The 25,728-nt window shown below is 38.7% G+C and overlaps 1 protein-coding gene across 4 annotated transcripts in view; it reads right to left on the bottom strand.

Moving 5' to 3' along the window:
* Positions 1-7,770: 7,770 nt before the first annotated feature.
* The window catches only part of ZNF277 (zinc finger protein 277), a 112,647-nt gene continuing 94,689 nt past the window's right edge, over positions 7,771-25,728 (bottom strand). For all 4 annotated transcript variants that reach the window (XM_053898412.1, XM_053898413.1, XM_053898414.1 and 1 more), the window contains 7 exons: positions 23,673-23,783; positions 21,872-22,004; positions 14,863-14,930; positions 13,630-13,726; positions 11,855-11,897; positions 10,718-10,892; positions 7,771-9,006 (listed from right to left, as the gene is read on the bottom strand). In XM_053898412.1, the coding sequence (XP_053754387.1) occupies positions 8,820-9,006; positions 10,718-10,892; positions 11,855-11,897; positions 13,630-13,726; positions 14,863-14,930; positions 21,872-22,004; positions 23,673-23,783 (814 nt within the window). In that variant the 3' untranslated portion in view covers positions 7,771-8,819. The remainder of the gene's footprint in view (positions 9,007-10,717; positions 10,893-11,854; positions 11,898-13,629; positions 13,727-14,862; positions 14,931-21,871; positions 22,005-23,672; positions 23,784-25,728) is intronic.

The raw sequence follows: 25,728 nt of genomic DNA, 5'->3' as shown, positions 1-25,728 counted from the left end.
ATCCTCCAAGTCCTCTTCACCCTCCCTCTGGTGCTGAGAAGCCTGCCCACTCTCTGAGCCCTGCAGTCCCTCAGGAACTCCTACCTTCTCCCTGTGCACCACCGCACCAGCTTCTAGCACATGGCCTTCTAGATTCCACACAGCTGGCAGCAGAGTGCAGTCCAGCTTTTGTCTCAGGGCGAGCAGCCTCTTGGCATTCTTGAGAGTAAAATTTTCCATCTTAATCCCAGAAAAATGTGATGTCCCCACATATTTATCGTCTAATTTTCTCCTCAGAGGCGAGAGCGGGGAGACATCAAATGCACATTTGCTTGTGGTACCAACACTCTTTCCAACTCACAGCCTGGCCTTCCCCTAGTTCCTTTCTCATGGGGTGCTGAATTTGAAAGTGCACTGGCAGCAACCAAGTGAGGGTAGGACTATAAAGTGGAATGGGACAACATGTGGAGATGGTGAAACTGAGGCCTGGATGATAAGAAGACATTAATGCAAAGAGCCTGGGCAAGAATATACAGACAGAGAGCAGAACGTGTGTGAAAACAGTGAGGTGGGAAAAAGGGTGGTCTGTTCAAGGAGGCCTGGTTGACTGAAGAGTAGTGGGTGTGCAGGAGAGCGGCAAGGGATGAGGTTGGAGATGCGGCTGGGGACAAATCATGAGGGCTGTGTCATCATGTATGAAATTTATACTTGATTCCATGTTCAACGGGAAATCATGTGTATTAGCTCAGACACTTTCACTGTATGTAATAGAAAACCACACTGAAAGGGTTTAAGCAATAAAGGGAATTTATTGGCCTGAGTAACCAAAAGTCCGGAGGAAGACTGCCTTGAGCTGAGGTCTCTGGTTTCATCTGGCCTTTCCTCTTTGAGAGTCCTTGGGCCAGTTTTTCTCAAGATTGCAAGTTGGTTTTGGCAGCAAGTAGGGTACCTATTTCTTTCTTTTCTTTTCTTTTTTCTTTTTACAAGGACAGGGAGAGTCTGTCTTCTGTTAGCCATTTAACAGAATCCCTCACTTCACTTTGACTGGTTCAGCCTGGATCAGTCACAGTGAGCGCCTCTCTTCACAACCCAGTTTCTGCAGTGAAGCTCCATTCCAGCCAGGACTTCCTCCTTCCTGAAGCTAGGGCTGGAGTCAATACCAGCTGGGATGTTGCTACTCAGAGAGGGTGGAGTGGTTTCCCCCCAAATAATTTGGAAACAATTAGGAAGGAAAGAAAGGGGAAGTGGGTGCTGGGTAAGTAACCCCAAGAATCATTATACCATGGAAGGATTGTTAAAGATCACTCTCACTGCTATGAGGACCACAGACTGGAGGAGCCAGCAAGGAAGGACCAAGGCTAACTAGGAGACTGTTGCAGTGGGCCAGTCCGGGGGTGGCGGTGGTACAGACAGATGCATTTGGGGGATAGAACTGACCGGACTTCATGATGGATTGGGTGATGGAGGAAGTAGTTTTGATCAGACTCTGAGGGGGCTCAAGTGCCAGGCTTTGGATCTTATCTTTGTAGGCGATGATGGAAGCTGTTGGAGTGGGTTGTCTTTTTTAAGAGGAAGAGATTAAGAATTTTTGGGTTTTGTTGTCTTTCATTTTCTCTTCCTCCTTTAATTTTGTCTTTAGTTTTTACGATTTACCACAACACATTCATTTGCTCTTCTGTTTTCCAAATGATGAAAATACCAAAATCATAACCTATGATTTTATTAGATTGATTTGTTGCTTACCCAGGATCCAAGTCCACTGACTGAGGATTATCTTCAAAAAAACTGTTTCCTGTAGCCTAATTTTCTAAGCCTAAAAGAACTTAGCTTCACTTGAATCTTAGAGCAGTGTGAAATTAATATTAACTTAGCTGAATGTTTTCAGTTTGAATTAATATGCTTGCAATGTCATTCAATCGCACAAATTGCTATCATCAGGAATTGAACATGCTTTAGCTTTTCAAAGTATCAATTATAAAGCCTAGGAGTTCAACTGCAGCTCCCGGTTTAATCCTGTAGCTATCCATCATCTAAAGCTTTTGGAAATTGTTGAATTAAATTTCAAGGATGTAGGGTGGCTATTTTTGCAGACCAAGCAAACAATAGCTGCTGTTTGATGCCCTTGATGGAAGTAGACTGGTGTGTTAATTTCTGCACATGAGTTCAGCAAAGCACTTACATTTTAAAGAATCCATTCTTGTTCTGATTCCAGTTCGAGTCAGTCCTTTCAAAAAGAATTGCTGCTATTCCTCTATTCATTAAAAAAGTTCACGACACATAAGGGAAGGGAAGCAAAAATAATATAAAAATGAGGAGGGGGACAAAACATAAATGAGACTCTTAAATACAGAGAACAAACTGAGGGTTGCTGAAGGGGTTTTGGGTGGGAGGATGGGCTAAATGGGTAAGGGGCACTAAGGAAGACACTTGTTGGGATGAGCACTGGATGTTATACATAGGGGATGAATCACTGGAATCTACTCCTGAAATCATTATTGCACTGTATGCTAATTAACTTGGATGCAAATTAAAAAAAATAAGCAAATAAATAAAATTTAAAAAACAGTTCACGACTAGGCTGTGTCTCATTTTAAATCCCCATATATTATTTTGTCCTTAAAATACAAAATACTTGGTGGAGTTTTTTTTTTTTTTTTTTCTTTTGGACAAGTCCCCATCTCTCTGTTTCTCAGTTTTCTCATTATTTCTTTACCCTTGATGAGGATAAAAATTCCTGATTAGATAGCTCATAACATTGTTTTGAGGGTCAGGTCAGATGATACAGGGGAAAGTTGTGAGGATGGCTAAATTCTACATAAAATGTTTACTCGTGTGGTCATGCATCATCTATAGTTGTAGCAGTTACTGTTGGTGACTTTTTGCATTATGGCTTCCTCAGTCTTTGTGGGGGACACTAGACCAGAGTGCAAGGCAGGCCAGAAGTGCCAGGGAGTTTCTGCCCTGGGAGCAGTCTTAGATCGGTGACCAATGGGGGTCGGTGGATAAATATCTCAGCTTTTTTGCCCTTTGGTGGTAGGGGTGGCTGGAGGGCAGCTCTAAGTGTTCTATGTATTCCCCCCAGAGGTCCTCAGTAAGGTTGAGCTTCAGTTCTCATAGCAGTAACTTTTGCATTAATGCACACTTTTGTGTTCTTTCCATTTCATGTTTTACTTCCTAAACTGAGTTTACCTCTCAAATAAATGATCTGCACTCAAGTTGTTTGTTTTAAGGTCTGAGTTTGGTGGAACTCAACTAAGATCCTAGTTCTAATGGTCTTTCAAAGAATATACATGCAGCTAGCTCACCAACGATAACCTAGAATTTTCTGGCTTTGTTGCCTAGCCTCAGTCCTGGATTGGAACCAAGTCTATTTTTGCCCTAAGAGTATTTACCGGTAATTCTCTAAGAGGTGATTTCCTAGTAATCCTGACTATACCTACCATCCCTTGAGAGACTGTGTACCTTCGAGAGGGGTCAGCTGGTACATGAGTCACACAGACAGAGATGAAATATTGCCTTTACTACTAATAAAGATGCTGTTGGAGAGCATGGCTTACAGTTGTGGGCCCTAACAATGAACCGCAAAGTTAGGCAGATTTATCCAGTCACAGACAGTGTTGGATAGCTGGAGGCCTCCAACTTCACAGGCGGAGGCTGCCACTCTAAAGTTTGCCTAATGGAGGAGCAGAACAGGATGTGTTCTCTCTGCAGACAGACAGATCCGAGAGAAAAAAGGAGGAGGAAGGGGTTGAATCATATGTGCCTAGTTCCTGTTCCAGTCAGAAAATTCATTCTCCTCCCTCACAGCAGTGACAGGGGGAAGAAAGAAACCAAGAAAGTTATTATAATGGGTTCCTTTTCTCATTGTAACAAGACGCTAGGGAAAGAAGTTCCTCTTTCCAACATTCGCAGGGTTTTTTTCCTCTTAGCTCATTGGGCTTAACCATTAAGCTCAAGGCCATCCAAGAATGTGACCATCTCCTTGGCAGGAGATCAGCAGTCTATCCTAACAGTGCTGCTCCCACCACAAGCACATCCCCTGACTTTTCCCATCTGAATGGCTGAAGAGCATAGCTACGGCCCTCAGAAGGCGACTCATTGACTGAATTTCAGGGCCACGCTGAACCCCAGCTGAAAGCTCCCCCTTTCATTTTGCAGCCCTAATTAAGTCTAACCATGTTGTTTGGACAGTCTATCAGAGGTTCTAAAAAGAGATTATATGACAATGTAAAGATATTTCAATAACAAAATTTCAGTAAAATATTGATGCCCCCCAACTTAAATATAATTCCTCTACCATTGTGAATTTCCCAGGGAGGAAAAAGTTCAAAGATGAGATTCTCTTGCATGCTTGAGTTAAAGACAAAGACATTAGAATATAAAACTCATCCTTCTGATGATTCTGATTCTGCTCGTTCTGAACTGGGGGGTTCTTCATGCCTTGGATAGCACTGTGGTTCTATCAGCAACCTGGACAAGGTCCCACTAGAACCACTAGCATGGCTTTTTTCAGAATCTCAAAAGTTAAATTATACACCAAGTTTCTGCTATGCCTCGCTTTTTTAAAGAGTATCAATCAAAACACTTAACACCAACATAGCTAAGCAAAAGAAAACAAATCAATACCAAGATCTTCAATTATCAATGAAAAATGATCCTCCCAGAACAGAACCCTGCAATTTCCATAGTGACCTTGATTTCAGCTTCAGCAGGAAGCTGAAGTCCTTGATCTGTAAATTTAAACTCAATTGGGAGGAATCTCCCCCAAGAGGTTAGCATTGGCAACATGCTTTACCATTCCTGTGGGAAGAATCGACTACTATTTCTCTCAGGTTGACACAGGTGACCATAAGAGATCAGAATATGCCACCCCAATATTTGCCACTCTGGCATAAGGATTATTTTGAGCTGAAAGCAAATGAGAAAAAGTAGGCATAGGATGAGCTCTCTGTGGTATCCTGTCTACCTGAAAACAAGATGGTAAATTCCCCTCATGAAGGTATCTCTTCCCTCCCCCCACCATTCTCGTTTCCACACCAGGAAGGGAATGACAACCTTATCACTAGAGATGAGATGGCACCTTGAAGGAGTCTACACAAACAAACCTTACTAAGTACCCCTTACCTATCATTAATTTCCATATATTTGCCTTCCTGCAATATCCTGCCCCTAGAAGCTCAAAGTCTTTTTCATTTGTCTTGACACTTCTCTCTTTTGTTTAAATGGTACAAGAGCACCCAAGCTTAGCTATTTCTTGTTTCTTTTTTCTTTCTAGGGAGTCCCCTCACTGTGTAAAACTTTTAATATCAAATAACTTTGTATTTTTTCCTCATATGAATCTGTCTTATTAGTTTGCAGAACCAGCTGAAGAACCCTAAGAGGGCAGAGAATTTCTCTTCCCTGTGATATTTGCATTCTTGCAAAGTTTAGAAATATGCAGCGATGGCAAGCCCTATCGAGGGTCTGCCTGGAGAGGTCTTTCTTTCCCATCTTGCACCTTAAGAACTTTTTAACTTTTCATTTCCCTTTTGAGCCCTTCGTCTCCAACATCTCCCACCTGATCCATGAGATGTGGGCTTTAAATAACCACATGCTTTCCACACTGGCTCCTGCTGTTGGGTCTTTGTTGTGGAATGACATGCCTGGAAAGCCTGTCCTGTAAGGGTAGTTTCCTTTTCATCCCCTTGTTTCAACTGGGAAATATCCTCAGCAGATTCCTGAACTAAAGCTGCTATGGACATTTCTGCAGCTGACACTCTAGATTCAGCTGTCTATGACAAAACCCCCCAAATAACAATGGGAAGGTAGACATTTATTTCATTCACATAAATGTCTAGGTCAGTGTTTCCAGGCTGGTGTAGCCTCCAGTCAGGGATTCCTTTGACACTGCTGCTCTCAACAGTGTCAAATGCATGATTTGACCAGTCTGTCCCGTATGCAGACATCTTCGGCAACAGGAGCAGGAAAGGATGAAAGGAAAGCAGAGGGTGCCATGTCTAGTATCTTAAGGCAGACTATTAGAAGCTGTCACAGTTGACTTTTCTGTTTACATCTCATTTACCACAATGGAGACACACAAGTATCCTGAGCTGCAAGAGAGGCTAGGAAATGTAGTCTTCATTCTAGGAAGCCATACACCCAACTAAACTTATTATTTAAGAAAGGGAGAACGAATACTGGGGGCAACTGGACTACCAGAAAAACTGCACTGGTGAAGACAGATACCACTGCGGAGCCCTCAGCCATCCATCCCTTGCTTTTGATTGGTCCAGGCCTCCAAGAGTATTTCCCTCCCCTCTGCCTTTGTCAGCAGTAGTGGGTATGTCCTGGCACTTGATTTCCCCTCTATACCTTTCAAGAAGGAAGAGCTGGGTTTGTAACAATATAACTTACCTCTTAAGTCAATTCCTTTTCTTAATACTCCTTCCCTAATATAGGCCTAATATTTGTAGAATCTGATGCCTCCTTCTCTTTCTTTTCTTTTTCTTCCTTTCTTTTCTTTCTTTCTTGCTTTCTTTCTTTCTTTCTTTCTTTCCTTTCCTTTCCTTTCCTTTCCTTCCTTTCTTTTCTTTTTTCTTTTTTTTTTCTTTCCTTTCTGTCCTGGACATGCACTTAACCTGACATTCTAGTCTAGATTTTGTTTAATGGGGTCTTCTGTTTTGGGAGATAAATCACTAGGTTCTGGTTTGCCAAAAGCAACCATTGTTTAAAAAAAAACCTTGGCCCCTCACTCTCACCTTTCAGAGTTTGATAATCAGCATGTATTTTCTCATTAGGCTAACGGCCAATCCAGGCTCAGATTCATTTATCACTGTTCTGCCTGGCTCTCTGATACGTTTCTTCTTTCTGGTTGGCTTCACTTAAGAGTCTTAATTCTCAAAACTTGTCAGGTGTGTTCCCTCTGGGCCTAGGGAGCACTGGTATCCCTATTTATAATTTTAGTGACATCTGGAAACCCATTCAGTATTCCCTTGAATAGTTTACTTCCACCTGACTGATCCTTTCCTTTTGAACTGTCCAACCTTTCAGGGTACACTTGGCTTTAGTGTCTCAGTTTTTAAGAAGGAGATTTCAATGGTTCTTGCCAAAGAGTCTCTTCTCTGTGTAGCTCTAAGAGAGTACTTTGCCAATAGTGGTCTATCATCTTGCTCTCTCTGAGAGTCAGCACAGTTGGCTGAGATTTTGCTTCTATTGTTGTTTGATTTTTTTGGGACCAAGTTATTATTTCTGAGCTAAAAAAAAAAAGTACCCTCCAAAACATCTTAGTCATTTAAAAAAATAACCTCTTATATGAATTAAACCTAAGTACATCATCTTTTCCCTTTTACCTGTCCTTCAATTTCATTTTTCCTTATATATCCATCTGATCTGTTCTCTAAGATCTCAACTTTATCTCCAAAAGAGCTTTCTCCTTCACACGCAAATTATTCTTAATTTTGTTCTTTCATTGCGCTTGTTCTAAGATTAAAACATATTCTAGAAACACTCTAGACATTCTCTGATTTCCTGAACAAATCTGATTCCTAGAGACATAAGGTTCTAGGCACAGACTGTCTTATTAATCTTTGATTTTAAAACAATTTAAATCATGGGCGTCTGGGTTGCTCAGTCGATTAAGCGTCTGACTCTTGGTTTTGGCTCAGGTCATGATCTCATGGTTCACGGGTTCGAGCCCTGTGTAGGGCTCTGCGCTGATGGTGCGGGGCTTGCTTGGGATTCTTTCTCCTCTCTGCACCTCACCCACTCACTCAGTCTCTTTCTCTCAAAGTAAATAAATAAACATAAACTCAATTTAGATCAATTGCGTCTTTAATTTAGGCATTTTCCATTATAATAAGGGCTTGCATTTCTCTGCTTGGTTTTTAATAAAAGCCTTGTGCAGGTGTCTGCAAAGCTGGAGGCTTGGAAATCTAAAGCCATGGTCAGAGCCTATATAACTTACAAATCCAGTCAATTTTGGATCATATGGTAGGACATTAGGCTTGAGACTCTGGACGGTCTATATTACTTCAAGATTAGTCTTTGGGCACTGCCTACACAGACTGGTACTAACAATTGAAAACTAGAACTTAAAACTCCAGTGCTCCATAGCACACATGCTGTGTAAAGAACCCACTGTAAAAGAAATGATAGAATTAGAAAAATCATCATTTTGCAGCCATTACAAAAAATAATAGGTAACAATTACCAATGAATACTAAACTGGTTAGATGAAAGACCGATGGGGAACTTTCTAAGAATCCACTGGCTGACAACACCTGAGTGGACTGTCAATTCTCACATCCCTAAAACTGGTACATGGATATTACGTGCCTGGTGTGATACAACAGGGATAGTACTTCTTATAAATTATCTTTGACAAAAAATAATTTTGAACACAAATTTACTGGAACTTTTTACATCTACCAGTCTGCAGGAGAATGGGTGATAGAGGAAAAAAAAACTTTATCAATAATTTGAACACTTCATTTGTGATTTGCATGTCTTCCTTATTAAAAAAAAAATTTTTTAAAGTAATCTCTACATCCAACATGGGGCTCAAACTCATGACCTTGCGATCAAAAGTCACATGCTCCACCAACTGAGCCAACTAGGCACCCCACATGTCCTCCTTATTATAGATAACCTAGTTTAATGAAATGAGATCATTTATAATGATTACATAGTAAAACGTTATAGCCCAAAATACAAAAAGTCCTCACTTTATTTTTTAAAAAGTACTTTTGAAAAAATTTATTTCACCAGGGTCTAATCCTTTGCTGATGTTCAAATTTAAACAATTTTTCTGAGTCTGTCTCATAAGCGAAAAACATGAAAAGTTGCTTCTGTGGCATTTTCTTCTAGTTTTTCAAGCCCTCATGTAGTAGCAACTGGTTCAAAATACTGGTTTGTTTCAAAGCATGCAGTTTAGATGTATCTTCGCTGATGATGGTGATATTTCCATTTTGTTCCTGAGCTGTCAGGTCACTTTCACTGTCAGACAGTGTACATAGTAGAATATCGTTCTCATAGGTTGGAAAATAATACCTGAAAACAACCAAAGACATGTTGAATAAATCCAGAAAAGTTTCTAGGCAAATGAACATACACGTTACTGTAATTCTGCCAGGTTTCTTTGTCAACAGTTTCAACAGCATTTTGCAAAGGTGGTATGGGGAAATAACTTGTGAATTACTTTTACTTTGACCTCTACTGGATGACATCATTCTTACTAGTATCCTTGCTAGCTGCCCATCTGGCCTGTGATTCATATTCCCACAGAAACTCACTACCTGAAAAGGCAGCTTACTCTAGAACCGAGCAGCTCTAGTTGCTAGGGATATCTCCATAGATAAGGCTAAAAATGACAACCCTTTCATTTTTACTCTAAGTCCCAGTTCCTCCCTAGAGGTTAACAAAATTCAAATATGGCTACTCTTTCGTACATTAATCCTTCATATATCTGATGAAAACAATTTCCCTTGAGAGTGTGTGTGTGTGTGTGTGTGTGTGTCCTTCCCAACCTAATCATTACTGGTTCCTTCATTCTAGGTGAACAAAAATCAAACATCTACAGAATTTTAAGTCTATTATTCTGGTTCCTTTTCTGGACACATTTAGGAGTTAGCTCTGGTGTATCTCTAAAGATTTCAACTTATTTAACGAGAATTATAGGAACAGGGTCTCAGGTCAATCCAGAACTGACTTTGTCTTTCACAAATCTAGGATTTTTTAAAGACGAAAATCTAGCGCTTTTCGGCTAGTGTTCGGGGGCAGGGGTGGAGTGGGGAGGGGGTGGTGGTGCAGATTTAACATTCTCTGAGAGGAACATCCAGGTAGCTAGAACCCTATAACCTCTCAGAGGTTCCCTCAGCTGAGGTTGTCCAGACTGATATGAGGACCAGCCCAGAAGGCTGAACTGGCAAAGGATACCTGGCAGTCTGATACCACCTACAGAGGTATAGATCTGTGGGCCAACTGCTTAACATTTATAAAGTACTGAGATGCAAAGTATATACCAAAAGCCTTAATAGTTGGATGTTCTTTGACACAGTAATGTTATTTCTAGGAGCTTATCTAAATGAAAAATTAGATCAGTGTGCAAAAATGCAGGCGTATGGATAGTCATTGTGTTACTATTTATAAGAACAAAATGCAAGAAGTAATCTCACTATCTAACAAATTAGGTAGATCTAGTGAATGGGATATTTGGCAACCCTAAAAAATGATGCAATAGATGTATATTGGTATAGAAAAATGCTTACAATATTCTGTTAACATAATTTTAAAAATTGATACTTCTATATCTACATCTTTATCTATCTTCATACCACAAAATCTGAAATAGTTGGTTACATTTATAAAAGGGGGATTACTTTAAAAATCAGGTTTAAAATATATATATTTTTTAATGTTTATTTATTTTTGAAAGGGAGAGACAGAGTGCGAGTGGGAGAAGGGCAGAGGGAAAGGGAGACACAGAATCTGAAACAGGCTCCAGACTGAGCTGTTAGCACAGAGCTTGATGTGGGGCTCGAACTCACAGACCACAAGATCGTGACCTGAGCTGAAGTCGGACTCTTAACTGACTGAGCCACCCAGGCGCCCCTTAAAAATAAGGTTTTTGAAAATTTTTACTTTTTACAATAAACATACGTTTCTCTTTTATTTAACTGAATAAAGGAACAAATAAGGGCTATGGAGCAAAGAAGTACTGAAAACATAGGACATTAAGGATATTGAGCAAAGAATTACTCACTCTGGTTGATCCCATATCTTTCTTTCAGGAAGCAGTGATGTATGTTTAGTTTCTTCCATGTGAGTCCTTAGCTCTGCTTTGGACTTGAATTTCACATGGCAACTATAACATCTACATTGGTGAATTTGCCTTCGAATGAAATTGACCAATTTTACTTGCTGATAGAAATTCAATCCTGAAAATGACAGTTTACAGAATCACTAGACAACTGGTCAGACCCATTTTTGCAAAAGAGCCACTTCCCTTTATTACCCAACCTGAAGAGGCAGTACAATTGTAAAGCATAATAATAGATATCAAATAACAACAGCCAATACTCATATAGGGCTTATGTGCTAAGCACTGTTCTAATCATTTTCCATGTATTAATTAATTAATACATTTAATTCTTGAAAAACTCTACCACATAGGTAGTACTACCATGTCCACATTATGTGTTAGGAAACTGTCCACAGCTACACAGTTTGTAAGTGGTTGAGGTAGGATTTGACATATATACATAACTGTAAGGACAGCAAAGTAATGTAACACTTTCCAGAGTCTAGGAAAATAGTCAGTGAGCTGAGGTGTGGGAGGTAAACTTTCTAATCTTTGAGCCATTAGCAAGTCAGTAATTTACATCTTTATGCCCCTAATCTTTCTATCACAGTGACACTGAGGATGATGCAATTGGGTACATCTGTCTATGGTAAATAATCTAGCTACACTGTCAAACAGTGCAGTAGGTGTTTTGTATACATTCTCCACTCCCTGTAACAGTCTGTTGACCTGAGGCCTTATGTCACACAGCCATTAAGGGCTGGGGCTGGAATCTGAACTCTGACTTCCAAATCCATGGTCTTCCCATTAGCCCCTTCCACTTCATGAAAGATACTAACCATTAACTTGTGTTTTATTTGAAGCATATTCATATATGTAGGAAAGAAGGAAGACCACATGAAACCAAAAACCATATTTGAACGTTACAGTTCAAAATGGTTGTGAATCACTGCTTCAGGCAGTCCTGCTGAGACCATCTGTGGAGAGACACATTTTGGCTGTGCACTCCCCAATCACGACTACTGAACGCAGGCATCGTCTACAGAATAGTGTATAAAAATGCAGCATCATGGAAAACAACTTCTGAATCAAACTTACCAAGTTCTGACTTTATTTTGAGGAGATCAAAATCGTGTGCTTCCTAAAAAAAGGAATGAATATCTGTGAGTATATAAATTATTTAATCTTTCAGGCTGAAGTTATAAACAGACAGCTTATTCATAGGAGTTTGAACACTGTTGAAACTCAGTCTCAGTTCATCATCTTCTGCTTCTGAAGTAGTCGAAATGTAACTGTTTCCCTCCCCACATCCAACTACTTTTTAAAGCACAGTCCAAACAAGTCATGCCAATCAGCTAAAACATTTTAATTATTCACAGTTTGTATCTACAGTTTTCACAATTTACTATGTATGCATTCTGCAGTCTGACAAAAGTATCCCCAGTCTCTAGTAAGACGTGGCCCTACTTACCATACTGTGCGCCTGGACTCGAATTATGGATATAGGTCCTTTGCTACACAAGCAGATAGGTGATTTTGCAAATCTGCTTTTCATTTTATGCTGTCAAGTACACTGCTTAATGCAAATTTCCCTTCACTCACATCTTCCCACAAATTACATTTCTTTTGATTTTTACAATGCAGACTTATTTTATTCTGTTCCACTCCTGCAATCGTCCATCTGGGTAAATGTTTGAACTTAAAAGCTTACAGAGAATAAAGACCATCTAACTCCCTGTGAAGGCATTTAGTGTCACATCAGAGGCAGGATGATTAGGAACGCCATTGACTCTTTATCTCCGAAAGTGACTGAGCAGAGGCCGTGGACACGGGTCAAGGGTGTTGCAAAGGGGATTCCTACACAGGGTGGGGGGCTGAGACTTCCTTCAGTTCAAAGATTTTAGGATATTATGAATTAATTTTAAATGCTAGAAACTATACACACAATACTATCAGCAACCTGTTTCAGAGAAAATTACTCTCTGCTTTCATAAGGTAAACGCTCGTGGCCTTTTGAATACCTTCTAAGTTCTTACTTTACGGAACTGAGAACAGTGCGTCTGAATGAGAGTGGGGAGAAGGTGGGTGAAACAGGATGCTCTGCATCACGGTTGGCAGAGACGGCCGGGGGAGGGTAGGGAGAGCATATGAGAATCATCCGGCAATATTTTTCTATTATAATCACCCCTCTCCCCCCAAGCTGCGCTACCGTCCTGAATCATTAGATGTCCCCCTTCCCACCCCCACCGTGCAGCTTAGGATCAGAGGTGTTGGGAGTGTGTCGTCTCTCAGATACACTGGCATGAGAAAAAGGTTTAGAATTATTACCTTCAAGCTTAATTGTAACATAAAAATGGCATCCAGAAAAGAACACACAGGCTGGAAACGCCCTCACATTTCTTCCCTCCAAATCGTTTTAACTGAAGGAGCTGCACAGCCACACCGTGCACCGTCTCTGCCTGTGTCCCCCATCTCATCAAGGGCTTTGTGAAGGGCAACTTTCTCCCTTCTGCTCTCCTTACCAGCACAGGAAGCAGTGGAAAAAGACTTAGAACCTGTCTGTATCTTGAGCACTGTTAATCATGGATACAGGTCCCGCATTCTAAATAAGAATTATCTACAAAGATCTGAGAGGAAGGACAGCACGAATGGTCTGCGAACTCCTATGCTGACCTTTCACATAGGTCCAGTGCCCTGTACTCAACTGTCCTGAGTTCTGGTTCTCCTTGACGGATCTGGCGGTCTCTTGTTTTGCTTATCGCATTTTTAGGAACAGGATGACAGAAATTAAACATAGAAACTGATAAGACTGCTACTGCTATCAGCCACCCTGCCAGAAGAAAACAAAATTCAGACGAATACAAGCATCTTACCTCCATGTGGACACATAATTTCTCAATTGTTTCTGCTTGCTTTTCACAAAATAGGCAGACAGCAGAGTCAGGGCGCTCTTCCCAATCAGACCAGTCGCTGTGTTAAAAAAGAAAATAGTAAATACGGAGATTCCCCTCACACAGTCACTTGGTATTACTTTCTCCTCCCTAGGAAACCCTGCCAATCTCTTTCAACTCTGACATCGCTGTAAAGATTGTCACATCATATTATGACTTTTTGATACAGCTTTTGAAATTCAGAGCAGCACCATGAAATTAATATAAATAGCGAACAGGTGCTGCTCCATTTTCTTCTATCTGCTTCTCTTCTGAGCAGCTATTTCACTGCAGAATCAGGATAATGTCTTTCTGACACAACCAGGTTTAATTTGCAAAGGAGGCCTATCAGAGATGCGATGCTTTCTCTCATTAGCCACAACCACTAAGTACACACGCTGTGAAGTGTGAGGCTGGGAGTATGTCTCTGCATGACAAACGGTGTGTTTTAAAAAGCAAATCATACATCCTTCATGTGAGAAATGCTGATCATTCAAATGGGACAAGTGTTAAATCTGGTGGTAGACAGAGAAGTTAAAAATCATACAGGACCCATATTACCATTCCTGCCGACCCACCACCCCCTGCATTTATTTTTGGAGATACTGCCAACTTCTTCTCATTCCTGAGCCTGGAAAACTGAAATTCCAGGAGAGAAAAAAAGGCCAAACGGCTTTGAAGGAAAAGCGGATGAGTAACAGGGAATCCTTTTAGGTTGAAAAACACATGTCTCAAGCCTGTAACTCCAAGGAAAGGAGCTGTGAGTTTCCAGTGACTCGAGTTTTCAGTGACTCAATGGGATGAACATGGAACACGGTTAACTCCACTTCCATTATATTCTCTAATCATATCACTTCAAGGTCTGGGCACCAACCAAGTGAGCAAAACACCAATGGAAGGTATTTTTCTCTGCACTGTATTTTACCTGTGTGTCCAATTAACAGTTTTAAAGGCAAAACACTATTTAGTTAGAGTAACAGTTGCTTTAATGATTTTCATGCCGAAGTTACTTTGAATTCAAGTTTTTGCACTAATACATGGAAGGATGGATGGCTTAAAAAGAAAGTCTTTTTTATTTCTATTCTCTCTTCAGAATGATCATTTTAAACCAACTGAAGAAATGTTTTCCTACTCTTAAAACAACCACAATTAATTAGCAGCAGTAACAAGTCTTACTCTTCCTGATGGTCTAGCAACTCCCGATCATCTTCCAACTGAACTTCCTCCCACGATTTTCCAAGTTCCTTTGTGGGAAGAACAGAAGGATTAGAGAGCTGGAAGAAGCGGGGTGAAGAGGAGAAAGGAGAGAGAAAATAGACACAGAACTTAAAAAAAAAAACAACCATAAAAAACCCCCACAGAAACTCATACTCGGTGGTCTTAAATCAATACACGTAGGATTTATTAAAACAGTTATTTCGGTGACAAGGAAGGATGTATCCTAAAACATTTTTAATGTTTTTCTTTTTGGAGAAGCAGCAGTATTTTTTCAATCAAATTCCTTTCTCTTAAATGTAAACCAACATTTCTTAACCCTGGATGCACATTAGAATCTCTTGGGGATCTTTTTAGAAATCCAAAAATATCTCTGGATGGGGACCCTGAAACACTGTCCTAGCTGGACTGTTTCTCCTTGAGGTCCCCTGCAGTCTATTTTTCAAACAGCAAAACACCAATGATCTTTCTAAAGGACAGTGATCTTTCTAAAGGACACTTCCCTGTTTGTATAAACCCTTCCATGGCTTCTTAACCACATGGAGGACAAAATTCAGAGGCCTTACCATGGCTTGTAAGATCTCCACGTTCTGCCCTGGCTTCTTCTCCATCCCTTAGGTCCCACCACTTTTTCTCTGGCTCAGTTTGCTCCAGACACATCAGTCTTTTTGCCTGAACACAGCAGGCTCACCTCTCCCCAGCTCCTGTACTTGTTGTATTCTCTGTCTGAACACTGCTCTCTCACATAACTGCAGGGTTCAGTCATTCTGGCATCTGCTTAAATGTTACCATCTCTTTTTCTGACTACTCTGTTAAAACTACACCCTTTCTCCAAGCTACTTTTTATTCCCCTATTATGTTTTTTATTTTCGTTAAAGCATTGATCACTACCTGAAATCAAGTTTGTGTTATCTATTTGTTTTCTTATTCGCTATTCGTTTTTTCCACCAGAATGCCCATGAGGACACGGACTTTGTTCACTGTTACATTTCCAGACCCAGGCATACAGTAGGTACTAGAAAGTATTTTTAAAATTAAATTATAACTGAAAAATCTAACAATTCAATGCCAATTTAGATTCTATCTCAAAAGGTTTTTGTAAGGTGATAAAATAAATTAGTTAACGTATGGGTATACCTCAGAAATATTGTAGGTTTGGTTCCAGACCATCAATATAAGGCAAGTCAAATGAACATTTGGTTTCCTAGTGCATATAAAAGTTATGTTTATATTATACTGTAGTATTTTATGTGTACAAGCATTTTATCTAAAAAAATAATGTACACACCTTACTTAAGTACTCTGAGAATTACCAAAATGTGACCCCAAGACATGAAGTGAGCAAATGCTGTTGAAAAAATGGTGCTGATAGACTTGCTCAAAACAAAGTGGCCACAAATCTTCAATCTGTAAAAAAATGCCTGTCTGCAAAGTGCAATAAAACAAAGGACGCCTGGATATAAATACATGGTACCAGGCAACAGTAAGTACTCAAGTATCTACTCAAATCTCTTTTATTTCTCACAGTTCATGGAGAAGCTCTACCCATTTAGGGCTGTGTCTGGCAAATTGAGTCATAGTTTCAGCAAAACTTTATGGAGCGTTGAGTAGAAATCATTCCTTTTGGCCCAACCATTTCTCTTTTCTATTCTTGAGTCATTCTCTTGTCTTTTCTTCTCTCTCCATCCAACTTTCCCACTATGCCATGCAAAAGCAGAGAGTACATTAAAGAGGGATGTAGGAACAATAATGGACACCTTTTCAAGCAGCTAAACTATGGTTACAGTCAAGATTGACCTGACCTGCCACAAATACAGACATCCTTGATAGATATTCCTCCTTTGGAAAAAAAAAAACAAAATTTACTCTCAGTTATGAATATTTTTTTCTCTAAAAAGGTATTCATTTAACCAAAAACAAAGAACTATAAGGTCCATTATGATTTAGGAAAAAAGAAAATCTATCATTCATCAACTTAATGAGAGGTTTTGAAGCTGTCATTATCTATCAGCTAAATGATGCATAAACTCAGACACGCAGAGATTTACCATAATGTCATTAGAGATATTTAATTTGGAGTCTATAATGTATTTCCCAGAGTTGTCACGAAATGTCTGAACCTCATTATGGACACCAAGAATGGCCTCAAAACCGCCAACAGGATCTTTGTTAGTTGGAATTTTTGGCGATGAATTAAATCTTTCATGGATTACTTGGTCTCTCTGGACTTGTACTTTAAGGCCATTGCTGTAAGATATTAATTCAAGGAAGGACCATCTATTACCATTTTCAGTGATATGGGCAAATGTTGTTGATCAATAAATGTTTTGGCCAAAGAGACATAAAATATCGTTCAGTATCAAACTTCCAAACTCAAAGCATTATTGTGCAATTTTCTCAGTGTTTGGTAGAACACGTAGGAATTTTTCTAGGCAATACAGCACTAACTGTTTACCATTTGAGAGGAAAATGGAACTCCGTGATCATTAGTGTAGTAGGTAACAAGTGATTTGCAGGTGACATTGGCCCAGACTTTCCTAGAATGCTCTGCCGTGTACAGTCGAATATATATAGTTTATTATGGAATAAGACCCAAAAAGAAGAAAAAAAAACAAAACAGAGCACAGAACTCCCTAATTAAGATTCTGTGCCTGCTAATGAATCATGTTAGGAAAGCAAAGAATTAAAAAAAAAACAAAGTTTGGAAGGCATGTCAGTAAAGATGTTCAGAACACCCCCTCAACCTCCTGCATCAGATGGTTTATGATCAATGAGAGGGTGGACAAGAAAAACATAAAAAAAAAAAAAAATCCTCTTCACCCAGCACCCCCACTGCTCCACACACAAACTTCTATGTACTTACACAAAAACCCCATCATAAACAGAGAAAGAAGTGTCTTAAATGTTAATAATTTCAGTAGAGAGAACTATACCAAAACTATGAAAACAGGTTAAGAGCCCAATTCTGTTACAAATGGCTCTGTATATTTTAAGCATAAAAAAATAGAAATCAAAAAACGATAAAGCCACAGCAAAAACAGTTTCCTTTAGGAAAATTCAGGGCTTGAAACAGGAGTACCTTAGGAATAGGCAGCTGAAGGCTCAATGATGATGTACACAGTTCATTTCCCTCTGAGGCAGGGGAATCTGAATGTGAAACTGCCTGTGAAATTGTCCCCTTGGCCATCCCCCCTAGCCATTGAGCCCTTTTGTTTGTGAGAAAACAAAGAAAGAACACGTAAGTAGGTAATCCAGAATACGCATAGGGACTTTTTATGTATTTGCAAGTCTGTTATTATTCAAAAACTGATATGAATTATTAAACATGGAAATCATCTCACCTAAGGAAGAAAAATGTATCTGTCAATTCGCTGAGCTCAGGAGAGCCAAAACCAGCCTCTGTCCTTAGCTCTCTCACCTTTGATGACTATCAGAGGGCATCTTGCCAGGAATATCCTGGATGCTGCCAGCACTGCTGGCCTGGAGATTATGTTTGGAGAGGAGGTGAGCAACTCTGTGGGCCCATGACTCAATTACTGCATTAATGTGCTACAGGAGAGGTCCAAGCATTAACTTCATACACCCCATTCCGAGGTGCTGAAATTACGTGCTTACATGCCTGTGTCTCATACCAACCTTTAAACTCTCTGGGAGTAGGGACTTAAATTAACCACCTTGCCCATAATATTTTTCTTCCTCTTCCACCAGTTTGTACTCAAATGTTTGTAGAATGTATAAAGCCAGTTAAAGTGACTCTTACAGGGAAGAGGATGTGAGAAATGGGTATGCAGACCCTGACGACTAATAACAATAGTTCTCTTTTTGGCCCACTTTCCTCAGTCATGTAAGCCTTTTCCCTCAGAGGAATACACAGTGAATGTCTCTCAGTATTGTTTTTCCCATCTTTGAAAATAAAGCAATGTCATTATTCATTGCTTAAACTCTTAGAAGAATTCATTCTTCATATTAAATATTTTTATGAAATATTAAATATTTTCAGTAATGGGGTCTAAAAGAAAACTAAAAGCATGCTGAGAAATCTCTGGGCCTCATTTTTCTCTAACTACACATTATTAATATTGGGAACAGTTGTTTATATACTCGTTCTATTTGTTATGATGCCTTTTATTTACTACAATACTCAGGATATTATTAAGGTTGATACTTCTGGTAAGCACTTCTCTATGTTAGGACACTTCTACATCTTTAGAGACTTTATTAGCTTCTTCAGTCATTTTTTTTTTTTTAATTTTTAAAAAATTATTTATTTGCTTTTTTGAGAGAGAGACAGAGTGTGAGTGTGGGAGGGGCAGAGAGAGAGGAAGACACAGAACCGAAGCAGGTTCCAGGCTCTGAGCTGTCAATACACAGTCTGATGCGGGGCTTGAACTCACAAATGGTGAGATCATGGCCTGAGCTGAAGTCGGATGCTTAACCTACTGAGCCACCCAGGCGTCCCTTCTTCAATCCTTTTCTGAGTTAAGTTTACATCATTCCAAAATGCTACAGCTAATCATAATATATTTTAGGTTTTGTTAAAAAAAATTTTTTTTAATGTATGTTTATTTTTGAGAGAGACAGAGAGCAAGCAGGGCAGGGGCAGAGAGAAAGGGAGACATAGAAACTGAAGCAGGCTCCAGGCTCTGAGCTGTCAGCAGAGGGCTTGAACTCACAAACCATGAGATCATGACCTGAACCCAAGTCAGAGGCTTCAGACTGAGTCACCAGGCGCCCCTAGGTTTTATTTTTTTAAATCATTCTTATTATTGTGGGCTATTTACCTCAGTGGGAAAGCATACAGGGCTAAGAAGGCTAAGGTTGTGGGTCAGAGCCCTTGAGGAGCTTGTTGAAGTCAGCTTTTCTTTGACCTTGAATCACTTTCTAGTTTGGTACAAAAGAGAACAGGCAAGAAGGTGATCATTATGAGTTCACCATCATTACTTGACCAAAAACTCAACCAACAAAGTAAGAGGTAGGTACTAGTATTATTTCAATTGTAAACATTGAGGAAAAATTATAAAATGGATATACAGAGAGGTTAAGTATTCTGTTCTAACTATGTGACCTTGGAAAAAGACCTGTGCCTAATCTCCTAATCTATAAAATGGTGATAAAGATAAAACCTGTGACATAGGGATATGGTTAAGAGTAAATGGCTTAATATAAAAACCCAAGATGGTGCCTGGCACATATCAAGTACTCAAATGTTGCTAGTTAAAAGAAAAAAATTACTGCTATTTATCACTATTTTTCTGAAGTGATTTAATTTTCATTTTATATATTATTATTATTAAAGTCTTTATATTCTCTTGAAACACTTCTCTTAGGCTATGATTCATGCCACATGACATCTGGGCAGTCAGTGGGCAGTAAAATCTAGCATGCTCATCTAGAGACAGCTGGTCCTTGTAGATAATTTCAGTTTTGACAGACACACTACTTGATGCCCAGAGAATAAAGTATCATACTTTTCTAAAAGTGCCAGCAGAATTTGAGTGAGCAGTCCTTTTGAAGTCTCCTCTAAAAGGTAAATACCTCCAGCTATATAATGTTCCGCTAGTCCCAAGGTCTTGAATATCATTTTAAAAGATCCCCGGAAGGAAGTACTGTTAAATTGCTTCCACAGCTTTCTGCAATAGGTGGTATTTCTTAGGGCTAACGCTGAGGCCTACTCCCCATTGGACTGGGCTGGCCCTGAAGCAGCGTTTGTTCTAGGAATGAATGACTGATTTCTAGAGAAGATTGAAGGACTCAGAGGGTGCCTTTGCCTTTAGCTAGTTGTAAAACATTTGTAGCAGATCATGGCAACCTCTTGGAGTCAATCTTCAAACACATGTCAAACTTGCTTCTCAAGGGGAATTTTACTTTAATGCTATAAGGTTTAGTTAGAACAGACAAAAATTCCACCCTCCAGCAGAGAGTTCCAACATATTTCAGGATATGCTTGTTTCTGCCCAACAGATAAAATGGTTGATTATAATCAGTTATGCCTTCTGTGGCTACTGAGTTTGATTCTAATTTCCTATTGCAAGGAAAAAAATAATTTCCATTTGCCTAAGAAACATGTCGGAAAGAGAACTCTCTAGCTTTCTTCTAATTCCAGCGGAGAGTTCCTTAACTCCTTTCTTTAAACGAGTGGATCCTCTCCTTTGTAATGTACAGCACCCCCCCTCCCCCCCCCCACAAATTCAACAGACTAGGGCAGGGCACTAGCACTCCCAGTCACTGTGTCATTCAGAATCCCCTCTCACATTTCCAAATACCCCCCCAGTGACGCGTGCTGCACCAGCTGAATATGTTCTCTTAACCAAAAAGGTCAGCAAGTGGTTTTGAGGTTTCTAAGGAAGGAAAGCTTTTAATATATTTAAAATCCTCGACATGATAACTCCATTATTACGTTCTATTAGCCAAACAAATAAAAGTCCTCTTGCCTAGTGAAATGATTTGGTTTCTCTAAAATTTCCATCAAAGATATGCTGGCCAAGGAGGATGATACTTTTTTTTCTTTATGGGGAAGGGAAGATTTTTTTAAAAGGGAAAGAGGAAAGAGTAAAAGATTGTTTTTTTTAAAGGGTTATCTAGCATAGCACACCTAGCACATCCAGCTGTCAAGAGATGTTTTTTGTAGAGAATATAGTCTCTGGACTCAAGGTAATAGATAATATCACAAATGGGAGAGAATACGTGGATATCCAAGTACCCTATATCTATTATTACTTTTTTTTGTTCAAGATCACTATGAATCCTATAGGCATGACATTTTTACTGTGTAAAATTCTGGCAAATCAAAGACAAACCAAATCAAGTTGCGATTTATAAACTAACCATTTTAAAGCTAATCACTGCTTGAAAGTGTCCCTTGATTGCATTTTGACCTTTCTACTAATTGCTTGTTTAAATATTAGACAGCCCTTGGAAAGATATTTGTTCGTGGATATGCAAATTTTAAATTATGAAGAGAAAGGCTTACCAAATAATTGATGACATAAAATCGGTCATATTCTCTGTTCTTAGGATTGATCCTCCGATGCTGTTTTTTCCTCATATGATCTTTAAGCGTATTTTTGTCCCTGAAGGTCTTCTCACAGTATAAGCACTGCAAGCTAAAAGAAATACACAAACGTTGACAGATTACACAAGTCTCTTGGATAGTTGCTGCAATAGCCCTTTATTATTAAGTCTTATGATTATTCATTTTAGGTCACAAGGAATCTTCAACTGGGATATGACATCCTTGTTGGAACCCTCTCACTTTATTCCTTTGACTTTGTGGGATGCATGCGTGGTTTATTTTGTAGTTGGCTAAGTTAGCCAACTTGGCTATGCAGTTCAAACCGTGACAAAGATAGCTAAGATCCAAAAATTATTTTAGTGTTTTCTAATCAAATGATCTCTTCTAAAAATGAAAACATAGGCATGTTCTTCAAATAATTATGCTGATTGATAACTAGCATTGGTTGCCTCCACTGAGTACAACAAATTAGCCCATGCGTAGATTTGCAAGGGTTAATTCCTAGTTCCCGTACATATTTAACTATGGGACTTGGTCAAGTTACTTGCCCTCTCTGTTGTCATTCATTTTCTACTGAAAATGAACAGATTGCTAATAAAATATCTTCCTCATCCTACGTCTGACAGTTCATATGGCCTGTAACTTCTCCCTAGCAGTCTAGTTAGAGTTCTACTTGGAGTCACACAGGTTATGTCTAATCTTCCTTCCACATGAAAACTCTCAAATGACTGAAATCAGTTCAAATTTTGAATTCTTGTGTCATCACTACTAAACACCCTTTTAACCATTTCTTGTGTCACAGAAATAACTATAGTTTATGGGATAAATAAACTAATTAGGGATATTCATTATGCTAATCTTGCTAGAAAATACATCTAGTATTATTTTATAAATGAAGGATCATTTAATATGAGTGAAAAGACTTGTTGTAGTGGAGTTCTGGTACCAGAATTTGAATTCAGAACTTTTAATAACAGATCTGTGTCAATTAATACATTTTTCTTAATGTTATTGCTTCAAATATTGTGGGCTGAGATTTTATTTGAAAACAAAACCCAAAAACCAAAAAAACCTAGGTTGTGAGAGAAAAATATTGGGCCCTGTTCTAGAAAGAAAAGTAGATAGATTTTTGAAAGCCATTTTAGTGACCCAGACAATTTCTTCCTTACTTTAACAAGCTAAGCTCTAGATACCCATGGTCACCAGAATATGACCTTAGGAAAAGTGGAGTGTTATGATATATAAATGTGAATAAATACTAAAAGGTAAAAGAATGGATATAGTATGTTATGTCTGATATAAAGCTGAATAACATACAATTTGACAATATATTTACTAAATATGTGAAAACTTATACTGTAAAGCAAAAGAATTACGAATACAAAATTAAAAAATGGGGAGATACTAATGAGGAGATACATATAAAGATTCAAGGAAATTTATAATGTTTTATTTCTTTGGTTGGACGGAGAGAATACTCTTCTACCCTATATACTTTTTTATGGTATGTACATTGTTTGGTATATATGATACTTTTATTTAAAAAATGGTAAAAGGCAATATGATCTAGACAAAATGAACAGCACTGTGATGCAAAACGTGAACTTTTCCAACATGAGAAATGAGAAAATTCCATTTTGTTAATTACTTCTTTTAGATTAATTTTTAAAAATTCCCAACAGACATTTAAAAAAATTCCCAACAGAATTGAAAATTAAAATAACTGCAGGATATGTTTCGTGAAAAAAAAAATACTTACTTGTCGAGCTTTTTCTGTAATGTGCACAGAAATTCGTTGCAGTTTACAATGTTGTCTGGCAAGCCAATGTTGAAAGCATGTTCTCTGGCCATGTGGTTCAAAAGAACAGATCTAGGAAGAAATATGAGCAATTTATACTATTTATAAATCATCTAGTAAAAAATCAGATCAGGAATAGCATTTTCAAAATGATAACACTAATCAGAAGTACATGCAAAGGTTAAACACTACAACACACTTTTGGGCTATGAAAGAGTGATATGTTATAAAGTATTTAAGTACACATAAAATCACATGAATTCTTTGTAAAGTGAGTCCAAATTTGTTCCATTATTTGCCAGTGGACAGGAATATACTCTATGTATGAATTAGTTTTCTCTCCTGTAAGTGAAAAAAACATGCTTTGCTGACTTTTCCAACTTATCATGGGAGGAGGAAGAGACAACTGCCAAAGGGAAATATGTCCTGCTATGCATGTCCTGGAATCAGAGACATTTAACTCACTATTGGACAGAGATCTGGAACCCACCATTCACACATCAATTATATGCAAGGGTTTTGACATACTGAATACACAGTCACCAGACTGTTGAATAGTTTATGTGGAAAAGGAAAATTTTATGTAAATTTATCTAAGTTTTAGATAGCAAAAATGCTTATGTGTAAAAATATGTTATTCTTTTGGGCCATTATCACAACTTTATTTTTATGTATGTTTGTATGTGATCCCTCATCCAACATGGGGCTTGAACTCACGACACTGAGATCAAGAGTCACATGCTCTTCCAACTGAGCCAGCCAAGCACTCCCTTTATCACAACTTTAGTTCATAAAATAAAGGTGACAGTTTTGGGGAACTCATTAATACACAAACCATTGATAGACTATGTATACTGATACATTATACAGTTTATTTTATCTACTTTGACACTTAGCTGACCCAAAATAATTGTTTCTAGGATTATTATTTTTTTTTCCTTTAGAAAATGAAATAAAGCATCCATCCCTATGAAAATGTTGTTTTTTTTTTTTTAACTATGTAGGGTCACACTTATTAATCTCATTGTTAATATGCTCTGTTTGCCTAAATGCTTAACTATTGACAACTTTGAATAAAACCAGTATTTTGTGGAGTATTTCACAGTACCTTTTGGCACATATTTTTCTCTATGCCAACTCACCTATATAAGAATCAAATCTTCATTAGTGGTGTTCTAACATCAGTGTTTCAATCAAAACATTTTCTGAATTCTAGCAAGTACTTTATCTGTAGCTATCCTCTCCTTTTCAGTGTTTTCCAGACAATAATGCTCAATAGAATAACATATTTTTACACATAAGCATTTTTGCTATGTAAAACTTAGATAAATTTACATAAAATTTTCCTTTCCACATAACTTTGTGAGTTCGAGCCCCACATCGGGCTCTGTGTTGACAGCTCAGTGCCTGGAGCTTGCTTGGGATTCTGTGTCTCCCTTTTTCTGCTCTTTCCTGTTCACACACAACATTCTCTCTCTCTCAAAAATAAACATAAAATAAATTTTTTTTTAATGTTAAAAAAAATCATGTACATTTGTAGGGGCACCCGGGTGGCTCAGTCATTTGAGTGATGGACTCGTGATTTCAGCTGAGGTCATGATCTCACGTTTTCATGAGTTCAAGCCTGCAGAGCCCACGTCAAGCCCGTGTTGTGCTCTGGCACCAGCAGCACAGAGTGTGCTTGGGACTCTCTTTCCCTCTCAAAATAAATATTTAAACATTAAAAAAGTTTAGAAAATGATGTACTTCTGTAAATATTAACTGTTGTATAATGAGAAATCTGTCTGGCCTTTGTCCTTGATTCCTGGCATAGAGCTTCTAAAACTCCAGGAACTTACTATTATCTTTGTTATGCTAAGGAGGCAACTCACCATAGGCCCCTAGCTAGCTTCAGAATGGGGGCTGGTCAACAGAAAGACTAACAATGTGATTAAAAGATTGAGATTCTGAGCCAGTCAGACCTCTAGAGACGGAAGGGGTCTGGAGACTGGAGATGGGAGCAGTGTAGAGATTAAAT

The sequence above is a fragment of the Panthera pardus genome, unplaced genomic scaffold, assembly GCF_024362965.1.
Source record: "Panthera pardus isolate Hobbes unplaced genomic scaffold, ASM2436296v1 HiC_scaffold_8, whole genome shotgun sequence".
Classification (NCBI taxonomy): Eukaryota; Metazoa; Chordata; class Mammalia; order Carnivora; family Felidae; genus Panthera; species Panthera pardus.
The sequence above is the reverse complement of the archived record's forward strand: the minus strand, read 5'-3'. Positions and strand labels throughout refer to the sequence as shown.